The sequence below is a fragment of the Astyanax mexicanus genome, chromosome 18 (assembly GCF_023375975.1).
Source record: "Astyanax mexicanus isolate ESR-SI-001 chromosome 18, AstMex3_surface, whole genome shotgun sequence".
Lineage (NCBI taxonomy): Eukaryota > Metazoa > Chordata > Actinopteri > Characiformes > Acestrorhamphidae > Astyanax > Astyanax mexicanus.
This window is the reverse complement of record NC_064425.1, coordinates 43,624,844-43,651,669: the sequence shown is the minus strand read 5'-3', so window position 1 is coordinate 43,651,669 and position 26,826 is coordinate 43,624,844. Positions and strand designations below refer to the sequence as shown.

The 26,826-nt window shown below is 40.1% G+C and overlaps 1 protein-coding gene across 1 annotated transcript in view; it reads right to left on the bottom strand.

Moving 5' to 3' along the window:
* st14 (ST14 transmembrane serine protease matriptase) overlaps positions 1 to 26,826 on the bottom strand; it is a 69,174-nt gene that overhangs the window by 27,514 nt on the left and 14,834 nt on the right. Inside the window, exons 2-8 of the mRNA XM_049467461.1 lie at positions 20,413 to 20,572; positions 19,347 to 19,519; positions 10,161 to 10,231; positions 8,669 to 8,835; positions 6,188 to 6,223; positions 4,800 to 5,028; positions 1,201 to 1,340 (exon numbers count right to left, since the gene is read on the bottom strand). Of these exons, the coding sequence (XP_049323418.1) occupies positions 1,201 to 1,340; positions 4,800 to 5,028; positions 6,188 to 6,223; positions 8,669 to 8,835; positions 10,161 to 10,231; positions 19,347 to 19,519; positions 20,413 to 20,572 (976 nt within the window). The remainder of the gene's footprint in view (positions 1 to 1,200; positions 1,341 to 4,799; positions 5,029 to 6,187; positions 6,224 to 8,668; positions 8,836 to 10,160; positions 10,232 to 19,346; positions 19,520 to 20,412; positions 20,573 to 26,826) is intronic.

Genomic DNA, 26,826 nt, shown 5'->3' with positions numbered 1-26,826 from the left:
TGTAACAGAAGGATGGGGCTTTATCTAACAGAAGGATGGGGCTTTCTCTCAGATTGGGATTGGTCATTATCTAACAGAAGGATGGGGCATTATCTCAGATTGGGATTGGTCATTATCTAACAGAAGGATGGGGCTTTGCCTAAGATTGGGATTGGTCATTATCTAACAGGAGGATGGGGCTTTGCCTCAGATTGGAATTGGTCATTATCTAACAGAAGGATGGGGCATTATCTCAGATTGGGATTGGTCATTATCTAACAGAAGGATGGGGCTTTATCTACCAGAAGAATGGGGCATTATCTCAGATTGGGATTGGTCATTATCTAACAGAAGGATGGGGCTTTGCCTAAGATTGGGATTGGTCATTATCTAACAGGAGGATGGGGCTTTGCCTCAGATTGGGATTGGTCATTATCTAACAGAAGGATGGGGCATTATCTCAGATTGGGATTGGTCATTATCTAACAGGAGGATGGGGCTTTGCCTAAGATTGGGATTGGTCATTATCTAACAGGAGAATGGGGCTTTGCCTCAGATTGGAATTGGTCATTATCTAACAGGAGGATGGGGCTTTGCCTCAGATTGGGGTAGGGCATTACCCTAAAGGAGGATGGTGCTTTGCTACAAAGAAGGATGTGTCACTATCTCTAAATGAGATGGGGTATTACCTTACATTAGGAAAGTGCATTACATAAAAGTCTTAGAGGAGAAATCTTACAGAAGTTTGTGACATTTCCTACAAGGTGGATTGAGCATCATTAACATTATCATAACCATTATCTTAGACAGGGACAGAGCATTACCTTAAATGTGGGGTAGAGAATTAATTTACAGGAGAATGAGGCTTTATCTGAGAGCAAAATTGGACATTACCCTACAGGAGGATGAGGCATTAGCCCATAGTGGAATAGTGGAATTACACTTTAATCTAGTGGTGATTTTGTAATTACAGGAACATGATCTTACCTGGGGGTAAAAAAAGAGATAGATGGTGCATTATCCATTCTCCATTACCAGAGAAGAGTTTGGGAATATAATTTGACTATATATGAAAGGACATATTTCCTGAGAAAAGGTAGGGCATTTCTTGAATGAGAAGAGAAATAAGATTCTGTATAAGAGGGGGAAGAGGGGTTATTTGAAGAGGAAGATAACAGATGTTATCTGTGAAATATGATCTCGGGTGTGACTGAATATTACCTGTAGTTGTGGGAATAGTGCTGTACTCTGCTTTGAATCCAGGTCTCTGGATCTCACCATCTGTGACGAGGTTGAGGAGCATAATGTTGCTTGAGGAGGTCACCTCCAGAGGATTAGTGGGTGGACGCTGACCACACTTCCTGTCAGTCAATAACAAAAAAAAGTATACATATATTTATATTAGTGGTGTCATTCAATCAAAAATAACGTAATCCGATTAAATACAACAATATTCTGTGATTAACTGCGATTAATCGCACTTTAGATCCACAAGAGCCAGGTCAACTAGATCAATGCGATGCTCATTGCTATCTTACACTCAACAGTGCCAGTTTTCACAGCTTGCACCTGCCTCGTAAATGCCGATGGGTGTGGTGGTCTGGAAGAGAAGTGAGTTCAGGTAAATTTCTGGTGCATTGCTGCTGTATCTTGGCAGCAGAAAACACAGGTGCACCACTGACTGATTAAAACCCTGACAACAGGCAACAGTCAGATGTTAATTGCTATCTTGGCAACACGGGCATGCTGTAAACGCTCAATGCTTGTACACCAACACTCTTAACACACACATAAGGACACGCAGAAGTGCACAAACATTACTGTTTCTGTAAGTAACCTAACGTATTTTTTGGACTATATTATCAGGTTCACTATCAATAAACATCTATTTTCTGGTCAATTTTAATGAATACATAAGGTGCACCAGATTATAAGGCACATTCCTCTCCTGAAAACTTTGCGGTGAGTAAAGCGATTCTGTTTAAAGTAATTTAAAGTAATCTTCGATTTTCAGATTTTCACTAAGGCTAGTCTTGGTTAGCGGCTAATGCTGCCCGGCAGTGCTACACTAAGAAACCCTGAGGTTTCCGGTAAGTATGACTTAAAGCATAAATGAGAAATCAGTTTCCTCTGCTGAGAAACACAGAAGCGCTGCACCTTTGAAATAGCAATCCGCCAAATCGTCACAGTGCTAATTGGTTTATTTCACATTACATTACGCCCACAACATTATCGACGCTGTCCAATGAAAAACAGCGACTTTACAGGAGAGATAAAAAAAACTTTGTAAACTTTCAATGGAAGTCAATGTAAAAAGAGTTTATTTCAGAGTTTCTATTGGTCTGTTCATCAAGAAATTTTGGCAAAGTGTAACGGACAGTTTGTCTGTTCAAATTATGTAGTAAACTAAAAATTGACAAAAATGGAGCTAGGTGTTTTTAATAGGACAGCGACGATATCCACAATTAATTAAGAGCATTCGTACAAGTCTTTTGTGCATTTCAAGCTGCACAAGGTGTACTTTTCACATGGTTACGATAGCAAAGACCACTGGAACTGACCTTAATCAAGCTGCACATTGCACACCAGTTTACAGACAAACATCTTTTAAACTATAATTTAACAGCTTAGATTAGTTGATTAGATGAGCACTGTTGTTTCTTTCACTGCATAATATTTGTATTTTTACCAAACCATGATCGTATGTGCCTGACTTCCTCAACCACCCTGTTCTCACACAATTATCTGGATCAGACTCAAACCCAAACAAGTCATTTAAAGCAGAGACATTTCAGAGACAGAGAGAGAGAGAGAGAGAGAGAGAGAGAGATAGATAGAGAGAGCGAGGGATGTAATTTAACATGGAGAGCGAGACAGAGAGATAAAACATGTCCAAGAAGAAGAATAATCTCATTATAAACAGCATTACCGCAGCTCTCACAAAGCAAACACCACCGCGTCCCAGCCCGCCACCTCAATGCCCCACTCAAACTCCCATCCTCAGCCTTTTCTCAGGGTTCAGACTTATGGTAATGCTCCAATCGCAGTATAAGTAAGTGAAGCGCAGAGGGAGGTGGACGAAAACGTCCTTCACAAAGGTTGGCGACTACCTAGCTTAGGGTAACGGCGGGTGGCAGCTGCCGCCGCAGCTGATGGATTTCAAAAGTGAGGTCTTCAAAAGCCAAATCAATCTCCGGCAAGGTCTCAGAAGAAACCTACAAAAACCCAGCGCCGGACAGAAGCGGAGAGAAACGGCCTCAGAAACAGATGAACACTTTGTCCGTCTCCCTGAAGGAACACAACAGACGTGCTGTCCTTGATATTCAGGGAACAGGTTTTTAAAGTAATGGGATAAAAAGAAAAAAAATATGGAACAGCTGGAATTTTCTCTGCTCACTTCTTTCAAGGTTAGCAGAAAAAAAAAAAAACTACACGTCTTACATCAAACCTGGTGAAGCGTTACAAACATCCCATCCCATTTTAATCAAAAATTTTAACAAAAAACAAAACAATAATAAATAAATACATAAAAACATTTTGGAAAGATGAACCTAAGGGATTATATTGGTAACTAATACACATACCAAGAACTTATTTAAGGTAAATAGTGTAAAAAAAAAAAAAAAAAAACTGTACTTTTTTCATGTAAATTGCCATCCATCCATTCATAAATTGTTCCATCCATCTATCTCTCAATCTAACTCTAAATCATTCTATCCATGCATCAGTAAATTGTCCCAGCTATCTATTCTTTTTCTATCTCTGTCCATTTACCTGAAAATTGCTCTGTTCACCCATCTGTCCATCCATACATCCATAAATTGTTCCATCTGTCCATCTATGTCCATCCACCTATAATTTTTTTTATCCATCCCTAAAATGTCTTAATCTATCTGCTATCTGCTAATCTATCTGGTTTGTCTATCCGTCCATCCATCTGCTATTTGTCCATCTATCTGTAAATTCCTCCATCCATCCATTCATTCACCCATTCATCCATCCGTAAATTGTTCAATCTATCTGTATTTTTTTTCCTTCTCTCTCAATCATCTATCTGTAAATTGCGGTCCATCCATCACCCATTCATAAATTGGTCCAGCCATCTGTAAATTGTTCCATCAATCAATTTTTTACATCTCCGTCCATTAATCTGTAAATTCCATCCATCCATAAATTGTTCCATCTATCTATAAATCCATCTATTCAACCATCCATCTGACCAACCAGCTGTAAACTGTTCCATCTATCTGTAATTATTCCATCTATCTGTAAATCCATTTATCCATACATTTTTCCATCCATCTGTAATTTTTTTTTCATGACCCTTGGTACATCTATCTATAATCTGCTGTCCATCCATCTATCCATCCATCATTCCATCTATCTGTCCATCTAACTATAAATCATTCCATCCATCAATCCATGAATTGTTCCAGCTATCTGTAATTTGTTCTGTTCAACCATCCATCCATCCATCTGTAAATCCATCCACAAATTCTTCTGTAATTTGTTCCATCTGTCCGTAGTGACCTCAAGCTCAGGTGTACTTGGGTTCTGCAGCAGGACAATGACCCTAAGCACACGAACAAGTCCTGTCACCTCTGAATGGCTTAAAAACCAAACTAAATGCAGGTTTTGGACTGGCCTATTCAAAGTCTGATTGAGATGCTGTGGATAATCTTAAACAGGACGTTTATGCTGGAAAACCCTCCAATGAGTCTGAATAAAAAAAAAAATAAAAAAAAAAATAAACTCTGTGGAGGAATTTGGTTCCACTCTTTTTTAATAAATAAAATGATCATTTAAAAAGTCCTACTCACTGAGTGATGGCCTGAGATCCGTCTGCGCTGAGGGAGTTATAGATGAACACGTAGTTATTGGAACAGTCGTCCTCCACGTAGAATTTGGGGAATTTGACCAGGATAGCTCTGTCTTTAGGGGCACGGATCTGCCACTGGCAGCGACTGTGGAGAGGGTAACTAGCTGGATATCCTGGAGACTGGAAGACACTGACTTTGGAATCAGCGTCCAGAGTGAAGAAACAGCCAGCTGGGGAAGAATTGAGTAGAATTGGACAGTGGAACTTAAATAATACACAGCATTAAAATACAGACAATTAATTCAACACTGTTTCATCGCCAGCTTTATTATCCATCAGCAAAAATAAATAAATAAATAAATAAATAACGATTAATCACACTATTTCTTCCTTAAAACTTAACTTAATCTCTTAAAAATAATAATAATAACTTTATTATTCATAATAACATTGTGACTTAGTTAATGGATAAAATCATGATCCATCCAATCCATCCATTCAATCCTTCTATTCAATCCATTCAGCCATCTTATTTAATCCAATCCTTTCATCCAATCCTTATATCTAATTCATTTATCCATTCAATACTTCTATCCAATCCATCCATCCATTCATCCAATCCTTCTATCCAATCCATTAATCCATCCAGCCATTCATTCGTTGATCCAAATCTTCCATGCAATCCTTTTATCCAACCCCTTCTATCCAATCATTTTTATCCAATACATCTATCCAAATCTTTCCATCCAATCCAATCCATCCATCCATCCAATCCTTTTTTCCAATCCTTCCATCCAATCCATTCAACTAATCCAGCCCATCCCATCCAATCCAATTCTTCCATCCATCCAATCCCTCCATCCAACTAATCCAGCCCATCCCATCCAATTCTTTCATCCATCCATCCATCCATCCATCCAATCCTTATATTCAATCCTTATATCCAATCCATTCAACTAATCCAGCCCATCCCATCCCATCCAATCCGATCCTTCTAGCCAATCCTTCCATCCATCCATCCATCCATCCAATCCTTATATCCGATCCTTCTATCCAAACCCCCCATCCAATCCAATTCTACCATCCATCCAGTCAATGCATCAGTTGTTGTGTTAGCGCTAGTAAACATCTACTAAACCTCGTCTTATAAATACTGTACACTCTCAGATCAGGTGAGTAAGAGAGAGAGTGAGTAAAATCAGCTGTAAAGACTGATCTGAAAAGGGGTTTAAAGTGTTTGGTTTGTGCAGGTGGAGATGGACGGAGAGGGTGGAGGGTTTGGGGGGTGGGGGGGGGGGGTATTAGTCAGTGAGTGGCAACAGCGACGCTGCCGAGCCAGGTGGAAAATTACAGAGCAGTGGAGACTGAAATGGGACACGCTTTACTCACCGGTTCTGGGGTTGATGGCCATCCGGGGGTCTGTGACTGAGAGAGAGAGGGAGAAGGAGAGAGAGAAAGATACAGAGAGAGAGAGATACAGAGAGAGAAAGATGGAGAGAGATAATAGAAGGATATTAGTATTACATTCTTTTTTTTTTAAATAGATATCACAAATGTTATCCTGCACTGTTATCCTGTGCAAAAGCAGTAACCATTTGTCTTCCTTTTTATTTGGGGCGGTCATGATGAGTGCCAGTTTCATCATCACAGCATTTTTGATGGTCTTTGTGAGTGCACTTGAGGATACTCTCAAAAATCAGTGTCTTAGAACATTAGAATATTATATAAGACCAACTGGAACTTTTGGTATTGTGTGCAGTGTGGGCAGTGTGCCAAGTCCTGCTGGAAAATGAAATCCGCATCTCCATAAAAGTTGTCAGTAGCAGAGGGAAGCATGAAGAGTGGAGAGACACACAGTCCAAACTGCTTGAGGTCTAGTGTGAAGTTTCCACCAACCAGTGATGGTTTGGAAAGACATGTCTGATATCTGCTGGTGTTGATCCTCTGCGTTATATCAGATTTCATTTTCCAGCAGGACTTGGCACACTGCCCATACTGCTAAAATGGTACCAACTGGTCTTATATAATATTCTAATTTTCTGAGACACTGATTTTTGGATGTTATTGGCTGTAAGCCATAATCATCAGCACTAAAAGAAATAATGAGTTTCACATTTTGACCAGAATAAAATTCGCTTTTTAATCATATTCTATTTTTCTATTCTATTTTTTGGAATTTGACACATTTTACTGTCAAAATAAAGCCTAAGCAAAGCCCCATCAAGTCGTGGAAGCTGAATTGCATCACACTGCCCCAGATTCTGCGACGATATTGGCCGCGTCTCAGCAGTTACACCCCCTTAGGCCTTTAACAGCTTTGCGCGCTGGAAATAAACGCTAACGCTTTGAACTTTCATGAAGATGAAGCCAAAAAGCAGGATTTTCTAGACAGAGGCAGATTCTCCCTATAGGGATTATTACCCAGTAGAATAGGTTTCGAGCAATAAATAGGGATAAACCTTATACAGTATATATATTTATATATATGTATATATATATATAATGAAACCGTAAAAGTCTTTAATGCTGTTAGCTCCATAATCGCAGGAGTTTCAGTAAATACGGGATCAAATTAGGCCTTGTTGTTCACGCCTGCAGAGCGGTGCGACGGCACCGGCTCTCTTTGTTACTCCTGCGAGTAAAATACATGCAGCAGAAATCCATTTCTGCTGATTTACACAGAATCCTTTTTTTGCTTCAGTTAACTGAACCTCAGCCCCGGGGCTAAAGAACTGCACATCAATAATAAAAATGCATTTTGACCTTTTCTCAATGCATGTTTGTGGATGTTGGGTAGCCGGCGAAACTGCTTAGTCGACAGCCCCATCATGCATTTCATCACACACACACACACACACACACCCCCAACCTGCTGCAGCGTGCTGTACTACACACACACAAATGTGTTTTTACGCAGTTTAAAGCCATAGTTTGGGGGGAAATAATAAAAAATAAAAAAAGGTAAGGGGCCACAATATTCATAATTTTTTTTTCCCAGTCTCTCCATGTTCAAACACTTGAATGTAATAAAAAATAAATAAATAAATAAATAAATAAATATTATATATATATACACCGTAAATAAAATCTATGAAGTTAACTGTTTCACACAATTTTTTTTAACAGCAAACAACATTTTAAGGATGAAAAGTAAAAAGTTTATTTAAAAAATTCATAACAAAAAATATGTATATATAAAATATATATTTTTGCTTAAATTTCTTTTACTTCTGTGGATTTTCTGGTATTTTTTGGTGGATTTTGCTGAAATCTCTTGTTTGCTTCTACTTCTTTTTTTGCTTCTATATGTATTTATATAATGTATTTTTCACACTATTAGGCGCACCGAATTATAAGGCGCATTATGAGACACTAGGAAGGTACTGGGATATCGCCAGGTTTTCCTTCTTAGCAGCTTAGCAGCTAATGCTAATGCTGCTCCAGCAGTGCTAGCTTGGGTTTGCAGCAGGCTACAGGCTGATAATATTCACCGCTGAATGGCAAAAACGCTAGCACTTTGTGCTCTGGCGGCTAATGCTAATGCTGCTCCAGCAGTGCTAGCCGGGGTTAGCAACAGGCTACAGGCCAATATACTTGCCTTTAAACAGTGAAAGAGCTAGCGCTTAGTGTGGTTAGCAGCTAATGCCTATGCTGGTCCAGCAGTGCTAGCTGGCTGGCTGGCTGATAATACTCACTTCTAAACAAGGAAAGATAATGCTAATACTGTTCCAGTTTTGAGTATAATTACTTGAACTTAAGAACCTACAGTGTGCTTAAAATAATAAAATAATAAGAATGTATAAAGTACTACAGATTATACTGTATAAAAATAAAGATGAAAGAGATTTGAGATTTGAGAGTGAGGGTTACGGGAGGCGGTGATGTCGGTGATGGTGAAGGACTGTAAGCTGCGTCCCTCCTGTCTGATTCCTCGACGCAGCACATCCAGCACTCGCTCCTCCGTCAGCATCGGGAGCATCTCCAGCTCGGTTGGAGGAACAACAAACCTTGTCCAGTGATAGGCGATCAGCTCATCACTGCAGATCAAAGAGACACATACAACAGATTAAGTGTTTGTATATAAAAGCCAATTTAAGCTTTTAAAACTAAAGATTTTTTTTTGCACACCTCTAGTTTCAGGCTGTAACAATAAATAAAAAGCGTAGATGTAAGGCGGGAGGGTAGCTAACTAAGTTAAGGAGCAGTAAAGCTCGTACGTTAAAGTACGAGTAGCATTAGCATTACCTGCTAACCGCACTCGCTATTTCCCAATCCAGATGGTGAATGTTATCGGCTTGTAGTCTGCTCCTAACCCTGGCTAGTACTGCAGGAACGGTTAGCCACTAATGCTAATGCTTCAGCCTTAGTGCTGGAGAAATTTGGGAATCTAAGCTTACTGTAAATTACTGCAGCGCTTTACTCACCGAAATAAACCGGTTTTCAGTAGAGAAATCTGAGTAAATTAACATCCATTTTTTTTTATTACAACAGTTTTGTTTACTTAGCTTAGCTTTACTTAATACCTGACTGGTAAAATTCAAACATAAGGCGCACCGGATCATAAGGCACACTGACAATGAACGTCTAATTTATGGTCTTTATGGTTTTATACACAATATGCATTTTAAGAGACACTAAAAGGAACTTCTAATTCAGCAGGTCGCGTCACTGGGTGCTGGTGGAGGAATAGCTAAGTGAAGTTAAGTAAAGCTAAGCTAAATAAACCAAACAGCAATTCTTAAAAAAATCAAAATAAAAAAAATCTTTCTTTTAAAGTAAAATGAGCGCTGGATGTTAATCTACACACATTTCTCTCCTGAAAATTTGGATTTATTTGGGTGAGTAAAGCGCTTCTGTTTATTTACAGTAAGCTTACATTTCTCCTAAATTTCTCCAGCACTAAGGCTGGAGCATTAGCATTACCCCGAAAAAGGAGTGAATTATCCTAATTGAACCATTACATGTTAGAGGTAAGGAACACTATAGCACTAAATATTAATTATATTGATAATAATACGCAATGAAGTTAGTATTGAAATATTCACACTGCTTATTAAGATTTTTTTTTAGATATCTTTTGGATAATTAAAGATGCAGCGGGTTAATATGACCTGAGAACACCACTGCTGGTTCTGACAAATGAACATAATAGGAGAGTTAAAAGTACATATACTGCATATACTGCAATTAACTCTATTACTGTGATGCTGAATTAAATTAAAATAGAGCAGTCAGAGCTCTTATATGATCCCTTATTCAAATACTTTACTCAAACATCGACTGAATTAGAGTTTAGCTGTGTTCTCCTGCGGTAAAACAGGAGCTGCTGCTTAATCTGAGCTTCAGGGAGGATCTGGCGTACCTGAAGGCGGTGATGACGGAGGCGTTGTAGTATTTGGAGAGGAGCGGATCTTTGGAGAACGTCCGCTTCAGCTGAAACAGAACAAAGAGACATAAAGACGTAATTAAAGCAGAGACATCATCATCATCGCTCCGTGAGCAATAAGAGAAAAATCGCTTTCAAACACGCCAGCGGTGCCCGTGATTAAAATTCATAAACCCAATGTTAAGATTAGCTCCGTTTTCGACCTTCTATTTCCGCGCAGGATGCTGGTAAAACTGAGGCCTAAATTAAATCAGCCAGCCTTTGCGCGCAGGACAATGAAATAATAAAACTGGTTTCGCTGACATTAGCCCTTTTTTCCTCGGAGGTATTATATAAGCTGAGCGAGGATTTAAAACGACGCTTTTTGGCTTAAACCGATTAGCACGACTCGCTTTAAACCTTTAGCTGGATCCAAATCTAAATGTATCGCCTGGATTCATTAGAAATACGGAGCCGACCTTTCCACTGCTTTCACTTTAAAACATAAAGCGTAGTATAAAGCTGCAGAGCTGTCTGAGGGGTTGTTTCAGGACAGAACTGAAGGGACATATATATATATATATATATATATATATATATATATATATATATATATATATATATATATATATATATATATATATATATATATGACAATATGCTGTTAACCTTCACAGCCCCAGAAAGTCACCAGTGATTTTGCAAAAACTAATAAATAAATAAATAAATAAAATAAAAATTACCAAGAAGTACAGAGACTAAAGCCTGGAAAGTGATTATGGACTGATGAGACAAAGATCAACTTTGATAAAAAGACTAAAGTTTGAAAAAGGAAGGATTGTCTCGTTAATCTGCACACTATAACTGTTTTATCTGTGACATACCAGAGTTCAAAAGAGGACAAATTGTTGGTGCACGTCTTGCTGGAGCATCTGTGACCAAGACAGCAAGTCTTTGTGATGCAGCATCAAGAGCCACGGTATCCAGGGTAATGTCAGCAGCATACCACCAAGAAGGACCAACCACATCCAACAGGATTAACTGTGGACACTGTAAGAGGAAGCTGTCTGAAAGGGATGTTCGGGTGCTAACCCGGATTGTATCCAAAAAACATAAAACCACGGCTGATCAAATCACGGCAAAATTCAATGTACACCTCAACTCTCCTGTTTCCACCAGAACTGTCCGTCACCACAATTAATTATTGTGCTCTAAAACCAGGTGTTTCAGTTTCATTCTCCAACTTCTGTATATGTGTATATTAACACGTTTTGTAATAGAGAGTAAGAGAGAAATTCCCAGTCAAATAGACCAAATTCCATAATAATCATTTACATTTATGCAGGCGAGCGGAGCACAGAGCAATCTACATTCCCCATCATTACTCATTAAAATGAGCTTAAGAGATCGTTCACTGATATTCACCCACACTGAATCTGCTACATTCCTGTGATGCAGTAAAAAGCATCAGCCATATACTGAATAAACAGCACAGTGATTCAGAGACTCGCTACTACACGTTTCAGAGGTTAGAATGCACTGTTGTTTCACAAAAGGGCTGCAAAATATACAAGTGCATTTAAAAAAATCAGAATAACATTGAAAAGTTACTTTATTTCAGTAATTCAGTTCAAAATGTGAAACTCATATATTATATAGATGTATTAAACACACAGAGTGATCTATTTTTATGAGTTTATTTCTTTTATTGTTGTTGTTGATGATTATGAAGCTTACAGCCAATGAAAACCCAAAAATCAGTGTCTCAGAAAATTAGAATATTATATAAGATCAAATAGTAATTTTGCCAGTGAAGGCAGTGAGCCAAGTCCTGCTGGAAAATTAAATCTGCATCTCCATAAAAGAGGGAAAACAAAACTGCACTGACTTTAGACTTGATAATAAAACACAGTGGATCAACACCAGCAGATGACAGACATGTCTCTCCATTAAACCATCACTGATCATCAGTAAATTTTACATTTCATTTAAAGGAAATCAAGGGATCAGAGTCTGGAGGAAGAGTGGAGAGACACACAGTCCAAACTGCTCGAGGTCTAGTGTGAAGTTTCCACCAATCAGTGATGGTTTAGAGAGACATGTCTGATATCTGCTGCTGTTGATCCACTGTGTTTTATTATCAAGTCCAAAGTCAGCATCTTGAAGGAGTTCCTGGATGTGCTGAACAATATTTGCTGCTTTTTTTTTTTTTTTTGCACTTCAGAAGTGCAGAGCAGCAACACAGCCCAATAATTTCTTAGAATTAAAAGCCTTTTGCAGGAGAAAAAAAAACAACGAAAAACAAGCAGAAATCTTTCAAACAAGTTTTAGAAGCTGTGATCTTCGCCAAAGGGCGTATTAATAAATACTAACCATGCAGGCTGCTCAAACAGTTGCTTTAGGGTCTTTTTTTGGTTTTTACTTATTTTTTAAACTGTAAAAGAGCAAATTAATATTTAATACTGCATATTAAAAATGTAACTTACTGCCTTCTTCAAACGTTCTTCCTTTATTCTGTGTGTTCATTACAATCACAATATCAGGACACCGAAATGCATTATTACATCAAGATATCACAATGTCACTGTACACTCTTGCATCACAATATTATGATGCCATAATTAACTATTGCATCGCAAAATAGTGATGCCATAATGCACTATTGCATTACGATATCATGATGCCTTAATGTACTAATGCATCATGATATCATGATGCCGCAATAAACAATTACAAAATAGTGATGCCACCATGCACCATTGCATCACAAATTCATGATGCCACTTTACACTATTGCATCACAATGTCATGATGCCACAATGCACGGCTGTTGCACAAAATCACAACACCTCAATGTACTATTGCATCTCAATATCATGATACCTCAATGCACAATTGCAGCACAATATTATGATACCTTAATGCACTATTGCATCACAATTTCATGAAGCCTCAGTACACAATTGCATCACAGTGCCACAGAACACTATTGCATCATGATGCCACTTTACACTATTGCATCACAATTTCATGATGCCTCAATGCACTATTACATCATCAATATCACAGTGCCACAGAACACCATTGCATCATGATGCCACTTTACACTATTGCATCACAATTTCATGATGCCTCAATGCACTATTGCATCACAATATCACAGTGCCACAGAACACCATTGCATCATGATGCCACAATGCACTATTGCATCACAGAATCATGATGTCTTAATGCACTACTGCATCACAATATCATGATGCCACTTTACACTATTTCATCACAATCATGATGCTGCAATGCATTATTGCAACCCAATTTCATGATCCCACAAAGCACTTATTGCATCACAAATTCACGATGCCTTAATGCACTACTGCATCACAATTTCATAATGCCTTAATGCACTATTGCATCACAGTATCAGGATGCCTTAATGCACTACTGCATCACAATATCCTAATGCCTTAATGCACTATTGCATTTCAATATCATGATGCCTCAATGCACAATTGTATCAAAGTATAATGCACTATTACAGCACAATATTATGATACCTCAATGCACCATTGCATCACAAAATCGTGACGATATCACAATACACTTATTCATCACAATGCTACAATGATGCTACAATGCATTATCACATTATAAAATCATGATGCCTTAATGCACTGCTGCCTCAGAATATCATGAGGCCACAATACAGCACTGCATCACATCATGATGCCATGATGCCTCAATGCACTAATGCATCACAACATCATGATGCCACAATGCACTGCTGTTGCATCACAATTTCATAATGCTTCAATGCACTATTGCATCACAATTTCATAATGTCTCCACAGTATGCTTCACAATATTATGATACCTTAATGCACCATTGCATCACAAAATCGTGATGATATCGCAATACAATTATTCATCACAATTTAATGATGCTACAATGCACTATTTCAGCAAAATTTCATGATGCTACTGCACAGTACTGTATTACAATAGCTATGATGGCAATTCATTTTACTGCATTACAATATCATGAGGCCACAATGCACTGCTGCATTGTTTCTTGCTCCCTCAAAGTATAAAGATGCTACAATACATTTTATATTGTCGCATCACACATGCAATGATGTCACAATGCACTGTTGCATCACAATCTTATGAGAATAAAAGGCACTCTTACGTAGTAGTTGCATTACCTGCGTAGGTGTACCTGCATGTTCTTTTAATATATATTTTGACGAGAAAGCTCAAACCTTTGCTCAGAACCGATAATCACAATGCAGCGATTTGCTACCTCCCCTCTTTTCTCTGCTTTCCTTCGCTTTGCAGAACTTTTAAAGCCAATCAGCCACATTAGACCTGACTCAGGATGTGTCTGAGTTGAAGGGAACACGTGTGAACACCTAATCCCGCGAGTAAGCTCTGACGAGAGCCGGCGCTGATGGATTTTTAAGGCCTTAGCCGTTGTTAAATTTTACATAAGCTGCCAGATCACCGCTGACACTCTAAACCCGATCCTGCTTGTAATTTTTCCCCAAAAAAACAGATGTCAAAGCCGATCAGAGCGCGGCGCTCCGAAGCCCCTTCCGCTGTTTGAAGCTGTTTCTTTTTAAGATGAAAGCGTCGGCGAGACGTCCATATTAAAGGCGGCAAATTGAAACGCTACAATAGCTCCCCGGAAGGAAACACACGCTGAAAGCACAATCATTTAGCCATCAAATCTAAAACTGCGTAACCGTGCGCAGCATCAGGAGCGAGCGCAATAAAACCTGTGTCAGAGCGGCGGCGTGACGGAGTGACGGAGCGGCGGCTGAGCCCACATCAATCTTCACGGGCCTGACTTCATTAACCCTCCCGGCTCCCCCATGAGATACATCCCTTCAAACACATCTACTCACATTACACTCAATTACTCCCAATCATATCTCATTAAGTGTAGAGGTGCGCCGATACAGGAACTGAGGGCTGATTATCTGTATATCTATCTTGATATACAGCGTACGCTACATGGCAGAGGCGTGCAGACATGCTAAAGCACCACCAGCGCTGCCCTTTATCAACCAAAGTGCCCTTTTATTATTATTAAGATTTTACTGAGGCCGGTTAAACGCGAGTGAAAACAGAATGCCCTGAAATCAGCTCGCACAAGACCCCGCAAGACACTCTAGATGCGCTGCAGCAGCAGTTCAGTTCAGCGAGTCTTCAGCACAGTACGCACGGCGACAGATAGGCTTCTTCTCCCCCGTGTCCCACCAGCCAGGTAACATACACATCAAGCAAAATCCTACCGTCTGCCCTCTAAACCCAACCTGAAATCATTTTGTTGTGCAGTAAAATGTCTCACACAGCACCAAACTACTAATCATCTTTAGCCGACTGGTCACCAGATAAACTAGCCGCTCTAGCCCAAATCAATGATAGATAACGTTGTTGTTTTTTTAAATGAAGTGTTCCACGTGCGCTAAAAAGTGCCCCTTCCCCCCCCCCTGAGCACTTGCCCCCCCCAAAATGTCTGTGCACGCCACTGCTACATGGACATAAAGGACTGAGACACCTGCTCATTCATTGTATTTTAACTTTTAGAGCTGTCAAAGTTAAAGCATTAACTGGGGCTGCACGATATTGGAAAAAAATATATCTCAGGCAGCAGCAGCCTGTCACTCACACAGACACAGAGACAGCGCTGTGTTTCTACTTCTTGAGTCAAGAATCAAAATGTTGCAACATGGCATGTTTGATTTAATTGCTTTAGCGTGACTTTGCATGTGTTGCTGGTCGTGCTACGGTTTAAAAAATCTTACAACCAAGCTGAGATGTTTACAATAAAGTAAAAAAGTAAAAAAGTTTCCTCTATCTATCTATTTTTCATTCATTCTTTACTCCAGTGCCCCGCGTTGGCTTTATCTCCCCTTAAACATATGAACAAGTATTTATATACTAGAGTTTTAATTGATGCCACTTATATAAATATAAAAAATAGAGACCACTTAAAAATGATGAGTTTCTTTGATTTTACCAAATTGAAAACCTCTGGAATATAATCAAGAGGAAGATGAATGATAACAAGCCATCAAACCACCAAACTGAACTGCTCGAATTAATTTTGGCACCAGGAATAAAGCAGCATAAAGTTATCCAAAAGCAGTGTGTAAGACTGGTGGAGGAGAACATGGTGCCAAGATGCATAAAAAAAAAAAAACAAAAAAAAAAAAACTGTGATTAAAAACCACCAGGATTATTCTACCTAATATTATTTTCTGAACTCTTAAAACTTTATGAATATGATTTTCTTTCTCTTTTTTTTGCATTATTTGAGGTCTGAAAGCTCTGCGTATTTTTCATATTTTGCAAATCTTGTTGAAAATTACGAATGCTTACTGTATGTACTTGACTGTGCATAATCCATCCATAAAGTACGGCCAATTTTAAGCTTAGTTTCTATGGTGTTTAAAAAGTTTATCAATGTCCAAGGTTAAACAGAGGGCATAGCTAACTCTTTTTTTTTTTTTTTAAACAGTGGATTTAAAAGGCCATTCAGAAGCCCTTTAAAAACGCGAGTTAACTTCCTGCTACACTGACTTCCCCGAGCCTTTTCAGCACCTGGTGTAAAGAAAAGGCCACACACTCTGCAAGGTCTTGCATACTAACGTGAACACACACAATTCAGACCCTACACACCACAAGAGCCGAGGCTTTCATTAAAAACGTCGGCGGCCATGAAACAGAGCGAACGGCGTACAGCAGCCTATTCACGAGCCTTTCAGCTTTCAGCTTCTCACGGATATGAACAGAGGCGCACGTCTGTCCGCGAGCGTAGTTTTTGGACGCTTTTGTAGTTTTTCTGTAAACTCAGAGCTTCAGAGCATCCAGTCTGAAGGCTGGAGATGATCTACAGAGTCTCCAGCAGCACCTATTGGACAGACTGCAAAAGGCAAATTCTGAAGAACGTGCAAAACTTTTCACCCAAACGACCTCATTCAGACAGCGTCCTTTAGAAACAGTGAGAGTGGAATCCAATTTTTATTATTATTTTTTTTTTTAAATATAATTTTATTTCAGATTTTTCGCCATTTTCTCCCAATTTGGTTATCCAATTGTCCCAAACCTTTTGTGCATCCCCATCACCGGTGACGCACGTGACCCTTGGAGGATTCGGACGAGCACACGCCTCCTCCGACACGTGTGAAGTGAGTCAACCCTTTTTTCAAGCTGCTGCTGAAATGAATCATTGCCTGAGCGGCATCACAGCGCTAACGCTCGGAGAAAAGCACAGCGGCTAGGTTCCGATACATCAGCTCACAGACGCCTCGTGCCGCCCAGCGCCACCTTAATTGTGATGGGGAGAGAGCGCCATCTACCCACCCGGAGGGAGCAGAGCCAATTGTGCTCCCTCTGAACACTGGCTGCTTGAAGGCAAAGCTGCATGAGCGAGGGTTCGAACCTGCGACCTCCCGCTTATAGTGGCAGCGCTTTAGACCGCTGGTCCACTCCCCCCCCCCGGAACACGATTTTTTAATAAGCCAAACACTGACAGTTAAGAATCAGATTTTTCCTCAAGCACAGTGTATTCTTTTTAGGTAACCACTTTTTTCAAACTATAAGGCTATTTTCATAAATAAAGAACATTTTCATCATAAGGCACATTTTAAGAGACAAATGTAAGGAACAGGGGTGTCGCCATGTTGTTAATCTGTTTCTGTTTATTTATAGTAAGCATAGATTCCCAATATATACTTAAAAGCACGTTTAGCAGCAGCGCTAGTCGTGGTTAGCAGTGCTTAGCGCTAGTAAAAGCCACCAGACAGAGCTACATTGAGGAACCCTGAGCACTATAAGCTAGCAGTTTGTCCCACGTAGCTTGTTTTAACACAATAAACACGCAGACTAGAGTTCAATAGACTCCCCTCTGAACTGTGAAAGAGCCGGTGCTTAGTGTGGTTAGCGGTTAATGCTAATGCTAACGCTGCTGCACCCAGCCTTAGTGCTGGAGAAACTTTACTGAAAACTCATCTTTATAATGCTATACTTCAGCCGACAGGCTTTACTGTTCCTTAATACCTGACTGGTAGAATCACACATAAGGAGCACCGGATTATAAGGCACATGATGATTTTTGGAAAAATTAAAAGATTTTAGTACAAAAGTGCAAATGTATAAAAAGTATAAAAGTACAATTGATAAAAGTCAAAGAAAATGTTAGAAGCATTAACTTACATATTTTATCTGATATGTATGAACCCGAGATGGTTGCCTGGTTAATTTGATTTAATTTATTTCAAGGATTCAAGGATTCAAGGAGATTTTATTGTCATTCGCATCACATGTGGTACATGAGGTGGAACGAAATTGTGATCTCACGATCCAGTTTTACACCCAAAGAGCTGTTATTAATAGATATATAGATTACAAAAAGAATACAATAAAAGAAATAGAACATACAAAATAGATAGATAAATATCCCAAAGAATAAAAAAAATAAATAGAGAGTAGAAGGTTCAGCAACATGAAGTCCAGAGTGCAAGTGTGCTGTAGCAGCATGATAATGTGAATTAGAGCAGTGGTGGTAAAGTGTCTCAGTGCAAGTAAAGTGACCATGTTGGTAAACAGTAAACAGTAATTTGTCCTTGGTGTCAGTGCAGTGTGTTTGTTAAGTGGAGTTTAAGAGTTGGGTTCAGAACCGACGTAAAAACAGCTCAAAATAGGGTGTTCGCTAGGAGCGTGAGAAGCCGCTGCACTACTGCGCGCCGCCATCTGTGTGACAGGAATATGTGTATATACATACACATATTCCTGCATTTTAGAAATGCTACACATTCCAAAATGCTGGAAAATAGGTTGCACTAATAAAATACATCTGCAATAGAAGCAATCTACAATTAACTCACAAAAAAAAAACATTTAAGGAAGTTTTTTAAGTCAAAAACTGTCAAAAAACTGGGAACAATTTGTTACTACAAAAATGCTGTACTCATTGCTGCATGGGCTCGAGAACACTGTAGAAATTACTGTCTGTAAACATAATTTACCATGCAATACACAACAGCTTTATCATAGAAAATTCCATATGTCAACATCATCCCCCTCCCAAAAAAAAAAAAAAAAAAAAAATGGCGATGACATATGGCTTTTTCCTGGCATGAAACAGCTTTTTTTTTATTAAAAATAACAGAAACTCACGATGTTCTGCAGGGTCTCGGCTGTATCGTTGAACTCAGGGCTTTTAAAGTCTTCGTATGCAGGGGTGTACGGCATATCGATCAGCTTCATCTGTCCGCTGAACACCCGCTGCGTGGTCATCTTCTGTGCCCCCAGCGTTGGGGTCTTCTCCTGTTGTGATGTTTTGGGTTTGACTGCAGAGAAAGAAAAGGAAAATACATAAAAAAAAATATTCCTAAATATGCTGCAGCTAAAATAGTAAAACAAATTAAAAGTACAATGCTTTCAAGACCCAATATATCGAAGTTTTTAATTTTTTTTTTTTTTGCCATTTTAAAAATGATTGTGATAATATTTGCAAATGATGCAATATATATATATATATTATAATATTGATGATTATGGATTAGTCAATGAAGTCAATGAAAACCCAAAAATCAGTGTCTCATAAAATTAGAATATTATATAATAAGACCAGTTTGTACTTTTGGCAGTGTGGGCAGTGTGCCAAGTCCTGCTGGAAAATGAAATCCTCATCTCCATGGAGAGTCATGTCTGTCATCTGCTGCTGTTGATCCACTGTGTTTTATTATCAAGTCTAAAGTCAGTGCAGTTTTGTTTTCCCACAAAATCTTACAGCACTTCATATCTTACAGCTTCCCTCTGCTGAAAACAACTTTTATGGAGATGTGGATTTCATTTTCCAGCAGGACTTGGCACACTGCCCACACTGCAAAAATAGTGCCAATTGGTCTTATATAATATTCTTATTTTCTGAGATAGTGATTTTTGGGTTTTCTCCCACATGTAACTCCATGTGAACGGGATCCACGCGATCCAAAGGCTTTCATGGTGGCTCGGTGGAGCTCGAGGCTGATCCCTGCCACACTGAGCAGCTGTGTGCCGCAGCTTACAATGCGAGGCAGATAACGGCAAAAGGTGGAGTTAAACTTGCTGCCGTAATTAATTTGCGTAAAAAAAAAATGCGTTACTGGGTCCAAATTATGCTAACACTAACGATAACACTTTAACATTGACAACCCTCGTATTAATACAGCCTGGATATTAGATTTGGAAAGAGCTGTACCAACAAACAGCCATATCAGAACTCCAGCCACTGCAGCAAGAACCAGCAAAGCCAGGACAACTCCCACCACCAGACCAGTCTTCTTCCCATTCTTCCCCTTCGACGTGTTCTTCTGGTTACCATCAAGGAAGGTAACATCCTCATGGCATCCATTCCTGCCCTATATATTTGGAGAGAGGGAGGGAGAGAGAGAGAGATAGTGATATAAATGACAAAAACTTTATCTCCAGTTATGTCTTAGATTTGTCACTGCCTGATAACCATATTTTTTGTAGCCTCAGTAAGGATTATAAGGCGTATTATGCGACACTAGTAAGGAAAAGGGGTGTCGCCATGTTTTTCTTCTTATTTAGCAGGTCCCACTGCCGGGCTAAGTTAAGTAAACAAAACTGTAATTCTTAAAATCTTAAAGTCAAATGAGTGCTGGATGTTAATCTACACAGATTTCTTTCCTGAAAACTGTTTCTTTGGGTGAGTAAATCGCTTCTGTTCATTTACAGATTTACACTAAGGCTGGGTGCAGCAGCATTAGCAGCTAGTCATCGTTAGTGGCTAAAACCCTAAAATTGTTCAGGGAGATATTAGCTGGTGGTTTGTCCTACATAGCCTTTAGTTTTAACATGGTAAACTAAAAGCAGACTACAGTCCAAAATACTCACTCCTGAATGGAGAAAGATCTAGCGCTTAGCGAGGTTAGCGGCTAATACTAATGCTGCTCCAGCAGTGCTAGCTGGGGTAAGCAAGCAGCAATATACAAGCCGCTGTAGTTCAGTGGCTTTACTGCTCCTAAATACCTGACTGGTAGAATTCATACATAAGGAGCACTGACGATTTTTGGAAAAAAAAAAAAAAAAAGTAAGGTTTTTAAGTGCAGTACTTATGGGTTGTGTACTTCTTGGTGAGAGACAGACTTGGCACACTGATGCTGGGCGAGCAAAAGCAAGACCAGCGCTGCTGTTTGCCACCATAATGAACAAACATTTGTTTTGGTTACCTGTGCAGAACTCTCGCGAGACACATTTAACAATCAACTGACAATCAAAAAATATTTTATCAATTTATTCTTGTCAGATCTCTGGCCTGAGATCACAAGAGTTGACCCCTATTTAAGACAGTTGGTCAGTCACTCCTAGTAGTAATACGAGGGACACGATTAGCTTCCCAATTATAGGGGGGGGAAATAGGTCATTAAGAACAAGCCACAGGGACCAACAGTGACACCACTATTCCCATAATTAAGACAACTAAATATAATCATTATACTAGGGGTGTGACGAGACACTTATATCACGAGACGAGACGAGACACGATACTGGGTTCACGAGAACGAGACGAGACGAGATTTAAAAGTAAAATTTTAAAGAAAACTAGAGTTTTATTTGACAATCATAAAACACAAACTTAACAGACTGGTTTCTCTCAGACATTTTATAAGAAATAGAAATAAGAATAAACAATTTATATTTATCATATATTATATTATATTTATAATTATTCATTACTTATATAGTGCAAACAATAAGTGCAAACCACAATCAGTCATACTAAGACTGTGCTTGAAGTGCATCGGGGCGCTGCACTAAAGGGGGCGCCAAATGAAAGCCCCAAATACATTTTCTGTCAGGAGAAACAGCCAATCAGCTTGCTGGTTTTGCGGAGCGGTGGGCTAGTAATGACAGAACGTATCTACTCCACAACCCCAGCACCACCCCACCCACCCCCCCCGAACATGCACTCCTGCTGTGTTGCCAGATCCCGCTTAAAAAGTCCACACTAACCTATTTTTTTCTTCATTATACTTTCACATATGTGAACCTCTTGCTATGATATTTGTTTGATTATGAGTAATATTTGGTAAAGCTGCTCAACAACAAAATCACAGCAAACGATGAAGCACAGGAATATCATAAATAAAAATAAAAAATCTGCAGTAAGACAGGTGGAAATTTGATAGGCCAATAAATCTTATTGTGAAATCCAGCGAAACCTGTTTGTGTTGTTGCAACACGCTTCCCTAAATAACTGAGTCAGTTTCAGACCTCAGAGTACGTTAAGCAATCCATCTTTCCAGAGCGGGAATTCTCAGGACTCCTGTTATAAACGACAGAAGCAGAGTCGTGGGTAAACACGGTCTCCCCGGAAAAGGAGTGCCTGTCTGTTTGTAGTATTTTAATCAGATTCAGTCCTTCACTCCCTCATTTTCTGCCTTTATTGGTGAGTTTTGACTCTAAATTCTGGTGTTTTTAGAGCACACCTATGCTGCAGGTATGCTCTGGAGTCTGTGTGTTCTTTCTGTCACAGTAAACTGTCGAAAGGTGGGCGAGAAAGATCAAATCCCGCTAAGCCTGTTGGGAAATTACATTTAGGACGCGTCTCAAACTGACAGTATCTGCCTTAATGCCTTACGTACAGCCCACACAATCTCTTATATGCTATTTACACTTACACCATCTACACTATATTGGATTGCAGATGTGCCAATTTAGTTCTGCCAAGAGAATAAGACTCCCTAGATGTGGGAAAATATATAAAATACATAAACCTATTGACATCATGTCTACTGCATTCATATCTTCACAGCAATGCTTCAAAATGTATCAGCAACCTATCTGCTCAAACTGTGAGTTCATAATCGCCACATCAGAACTTTGTTTCCGAAAAATCAGAAGTCTGGAAAGAAGACCGGAAATCCAGAAAGAACGAAGGAGATCCAGGTGTAAGAAAGGAAGTCTGAAAGGAAGGAAAGAAGGAAGGAAGGAAGGAAGGAAGGAAGGAAGGAAGGAAGTAACAGGTTCCCAGGAGGGAAACCTGAAAGGAAGAAAGTCCAGATGGAAGTAAGTGCATAAGGAGGTCTGGAAGGAAGAAAGTCTAAAAGGAAGTTCAGGAGGAAGTCTGGAAGAATTTCAGAAGGAAGTCTGGAAGAATTTCAGAAGGTAGAAGGCCTGAAAGCAAGGCATGAAGGAAGGAATGGGATAAAGAAGTCCTGATAGAAGAAAGGAAGAAAGTCTGAAAGGAAGTCCAGAAGGAAGGAGGGAAGAGGTTCCCAGGAAGGAAGCCTGAAAGGAAGAAAGTTCAGATGGAAGTAAGTGCATAAGGACGTGTGAGGAAGGAAGTCTGGAGGGAAGTCCAGAAGGAAGTCTGGAAGAATTTCAGAAGGAAGTCTGGAAGAATTTCAGAAGGTAGAAAGCCTGGAAGGAAGGAACGAAGGAAGGAATGGAATAAAGAAGAAAGGAATAAAGTCCTGATAGAAGGACTGAAGAAAGTCTGAAAGGAAGTCCAGAAGGAAGGAAGAGGGAAGAGGTTCCCAGGAAGAACGCCTTAAAGGAAGAAAGTCCAGGTGGAAGAAAGTCCAGATGGAAGTAAGTGCATAAGGATGTGTTAGGAAGGAAGTCTGGAAGGAAGTTCAGAAGGAAGTCTGGAAGAATTTTAGAAGGAAGTCTGGAAGAGGTCCAGAAGGAAGAAAGTCTATAAGGAAGGAATGGAATAAAGAAGAAAAGAATAAAGTCCTGATAGACGGAAGGAAGTCTGAAAGGAAGTCCAAAAGAATTTTAGAAGGAAGTCTAGAAGAGGTCCAGAAGAAAGTCTGGAAGAAGTCCAGAAGCAAGAAAGTCTATAAGGAAGGAATGGAATAAAGAAGAAAAGAATAAAGTCCTGATAGACGGAAGGAAGTCTGAAAGGATATCCAGAAGGGAGGAGGGAAGTCTGGAAGAAAGAACTTTGGTTTAACTTTCCTAAGACCATTTGATTGCTGACTGGGAGCTGGTAGAGACGTGTTAATTGCTTCTCGTTTGACACGATACATGACACACAATTAAACTAAAACTCTGCCTGATCCCAAAAATATCTTGCAAAGTGTAAAATCGGCACAAAATTGACCAAAAATTGCACAGTGTAGGCTTGCCTTAAGACTAACATTAGCTGCAAGTCCTTTAGGGAACCCAATAAAAACATCAATTGGGCGTTCTTCTGAGTCTTAATGTTATGGCTAATCAATGTATACATCAAACAACAACAAGCTTAAATATTCAATAAATGAATCTTTTATTGAGTATTTTATTGAAGAAGAGATTCTAACCTGGACACACACACACACACACACACACACACACACACACACACACACCACTAAAAGAGCTGTAATTATCCATAAATCACTCGCCTGCTTACTGCAGAGGTAATGCAGCACAGTGGGAGCAAACTGGGACCAGCCAAGATTACACCAAGCACTTCTTATACCAAACACACACACACACACACACACTTTAAATTTCTCTATTCCATTCTCTCCCCCCCACACACACAGTAGTGAGGAACTGGTGTGATTATTTTGCGATCAGTATGTGTGTGTGTGTGTGTGTGTGTGTGTGTAGGCCGGGAGGAGTGTCATTAGGGAGGCAGAATCACTTTGGTATTAAATCAATTTGTCAGATGCACTGCGCCCCTCAGATCGGGCCTCAATTACAGCAGAGCAGATGATGATAACTCATCGCAATTAAAGGCATCGCTACCGCCGCCGCCGCCGCCGCCTAATTGGGCTTTTTTAATAGTAATCATGGCACTGAATTAAGAGAGTCGCAGGGGAACAGGGTCACTCCCTGCTTCGGGCCGGTGCTATCAGTCACCGTGATCACGGCCTAATAAAACCATTACACGCAGCCGCTGCACTCCCTAACCTCCTGTAGAACACACAGCACCCACACAACACACTCGCCCAGCCATCCCTCACACGCTCATCTGCCTCACACTCACACATCTCTCTAATTCTCCCATCCCTCTTTTCTCTCTCTCTCTCTCTCTCTCTCTCTCTCTCTCGATCAATCTGAGCGAGCACTGATGAGAATTACCCCATTGCTCCATTACAGCTCCAACATAAGCATTAGAACAGAGGTGTCCAAACTACGGCCTGCGGGCCATTTGCGGCCCGTTTTCTTTTTTGGAGCGGCCCGCGAGGTATTTTAGAAATAGAATGAAAGTTGGCCCGCTGTTAAGCAGGTTTTTATAATGTAAGTTTGAACGCTAGGTGTCAGAAACGGGCCAAAGAGTCTAAAAGCGGAGAGAGTGCGCATTTCTAGCGCAGAAAAACGGGGCAAAAGAGTCTAAAAGCAGAGAGAGTGTGCATTTCTAGCGCAGAAAAACAGGGCAAAGAGGCTAAAAGCGCAGAGAGTGCGCATTTCTAGTGCAGAAAAACGGGCAAAAGAGTCTAAAAGCGGAGAGAGTGCGCATTTCTAGCGCAGAAAAAAATGGGGCAAGAGAGTCTAAAAGCGGAGAGGGTGCGCATTTCTAGAGCAGAAAAACGGGCAAAAGAGTCTAAAAGCGGAGAGAGTGCGCATTTCTAGCTCAGAAAAACAGAGTAAAAGAGTCTAAAAGCGAAGAGGGTGCGCATTTCTAGTGCAGAAAACGGGGCAAAAGGGTCTAAAAGCGGAGAGGGTGCGCATTTCTAGAGCAGAAAAACGGGGTAAAAGAGTCTAAAAGCGGAGAGGGTGCGCATTTCTAGAGCAGAAAAACGGGCCAAAGAGTCTAAAAGCCTATAGTGTGCGCATTTCTAGCACAGAAAAACGGGCCAAAGAGTCTAAAAGCGGAGAGGGTGCGCATTTCTAGAGCAGAAAAACGGGCCAAAGAGTCTAAAAGCCTATAGTGTGCGCATTTCTAGCACAGAAAAACGTGCCAAAGAGTCTAAAAGCGGAGAGGGTGCGCATTTCTAGCGCAGAAAAAAATGGGGCAAGAGAGTCTAAAAGCGGAGAGAGTGCGCATTTCTAGCTCAGAAAAACAGAGTAAAAGAGTCTAAAAGCGGAGAGGGTGCGCATTTCTAGAGCAGAAAAACGGGGTAAAAGAGTCTAAAAGCGGAGAGGGTGCGCATTTCTAGAGCAGAAAAACGGGCCAAAGAGTCTAAAAGCCTATAGTGTGCGCATTTCTAGCACAGAAAAACGTGCCAAAGAGTCTAAAAGCGGAGAGGGTGCGCATTTCTAGCGCAGAAAAAAATGGGGCAAGAGAGTCTAAAAGCGGAGAGAGTGCGCATTTCTAGCTCAGAAAAACAGAGTAAAAGAGTCTAAAAGCGGAGAGGGTGCGCATTTCTAGAGCAGAAAAACGGGGCAAAAGAGTCTAAAAGCGGAGAGGGTGCGCATTTCTAGTGCAGAAAACGGGGCAAAAGGGTCTAAAAGCGGAGAGGGTGCGCATTTCTAGAGCAGAAAAACGGGGTAAAAGAGTCTAAAAGCGGAGAGGGTGCGCATTTCTAGAGCAGAAAAACGGGCCAAAGAGTCTAAAAGCCTATAGTGTGCGCATTTCTAGCACAGAAAAACGGGCCAAAGAGTCTAAAAGTGGAGAGAGTGCGTATTTCTAGAGCAGAAAAACGGGCCAAAGAGTCTAAAAGCCTATAGTGTGCGCATTTCTAGCACAGAAAAACGGGCCAAAGAGTCT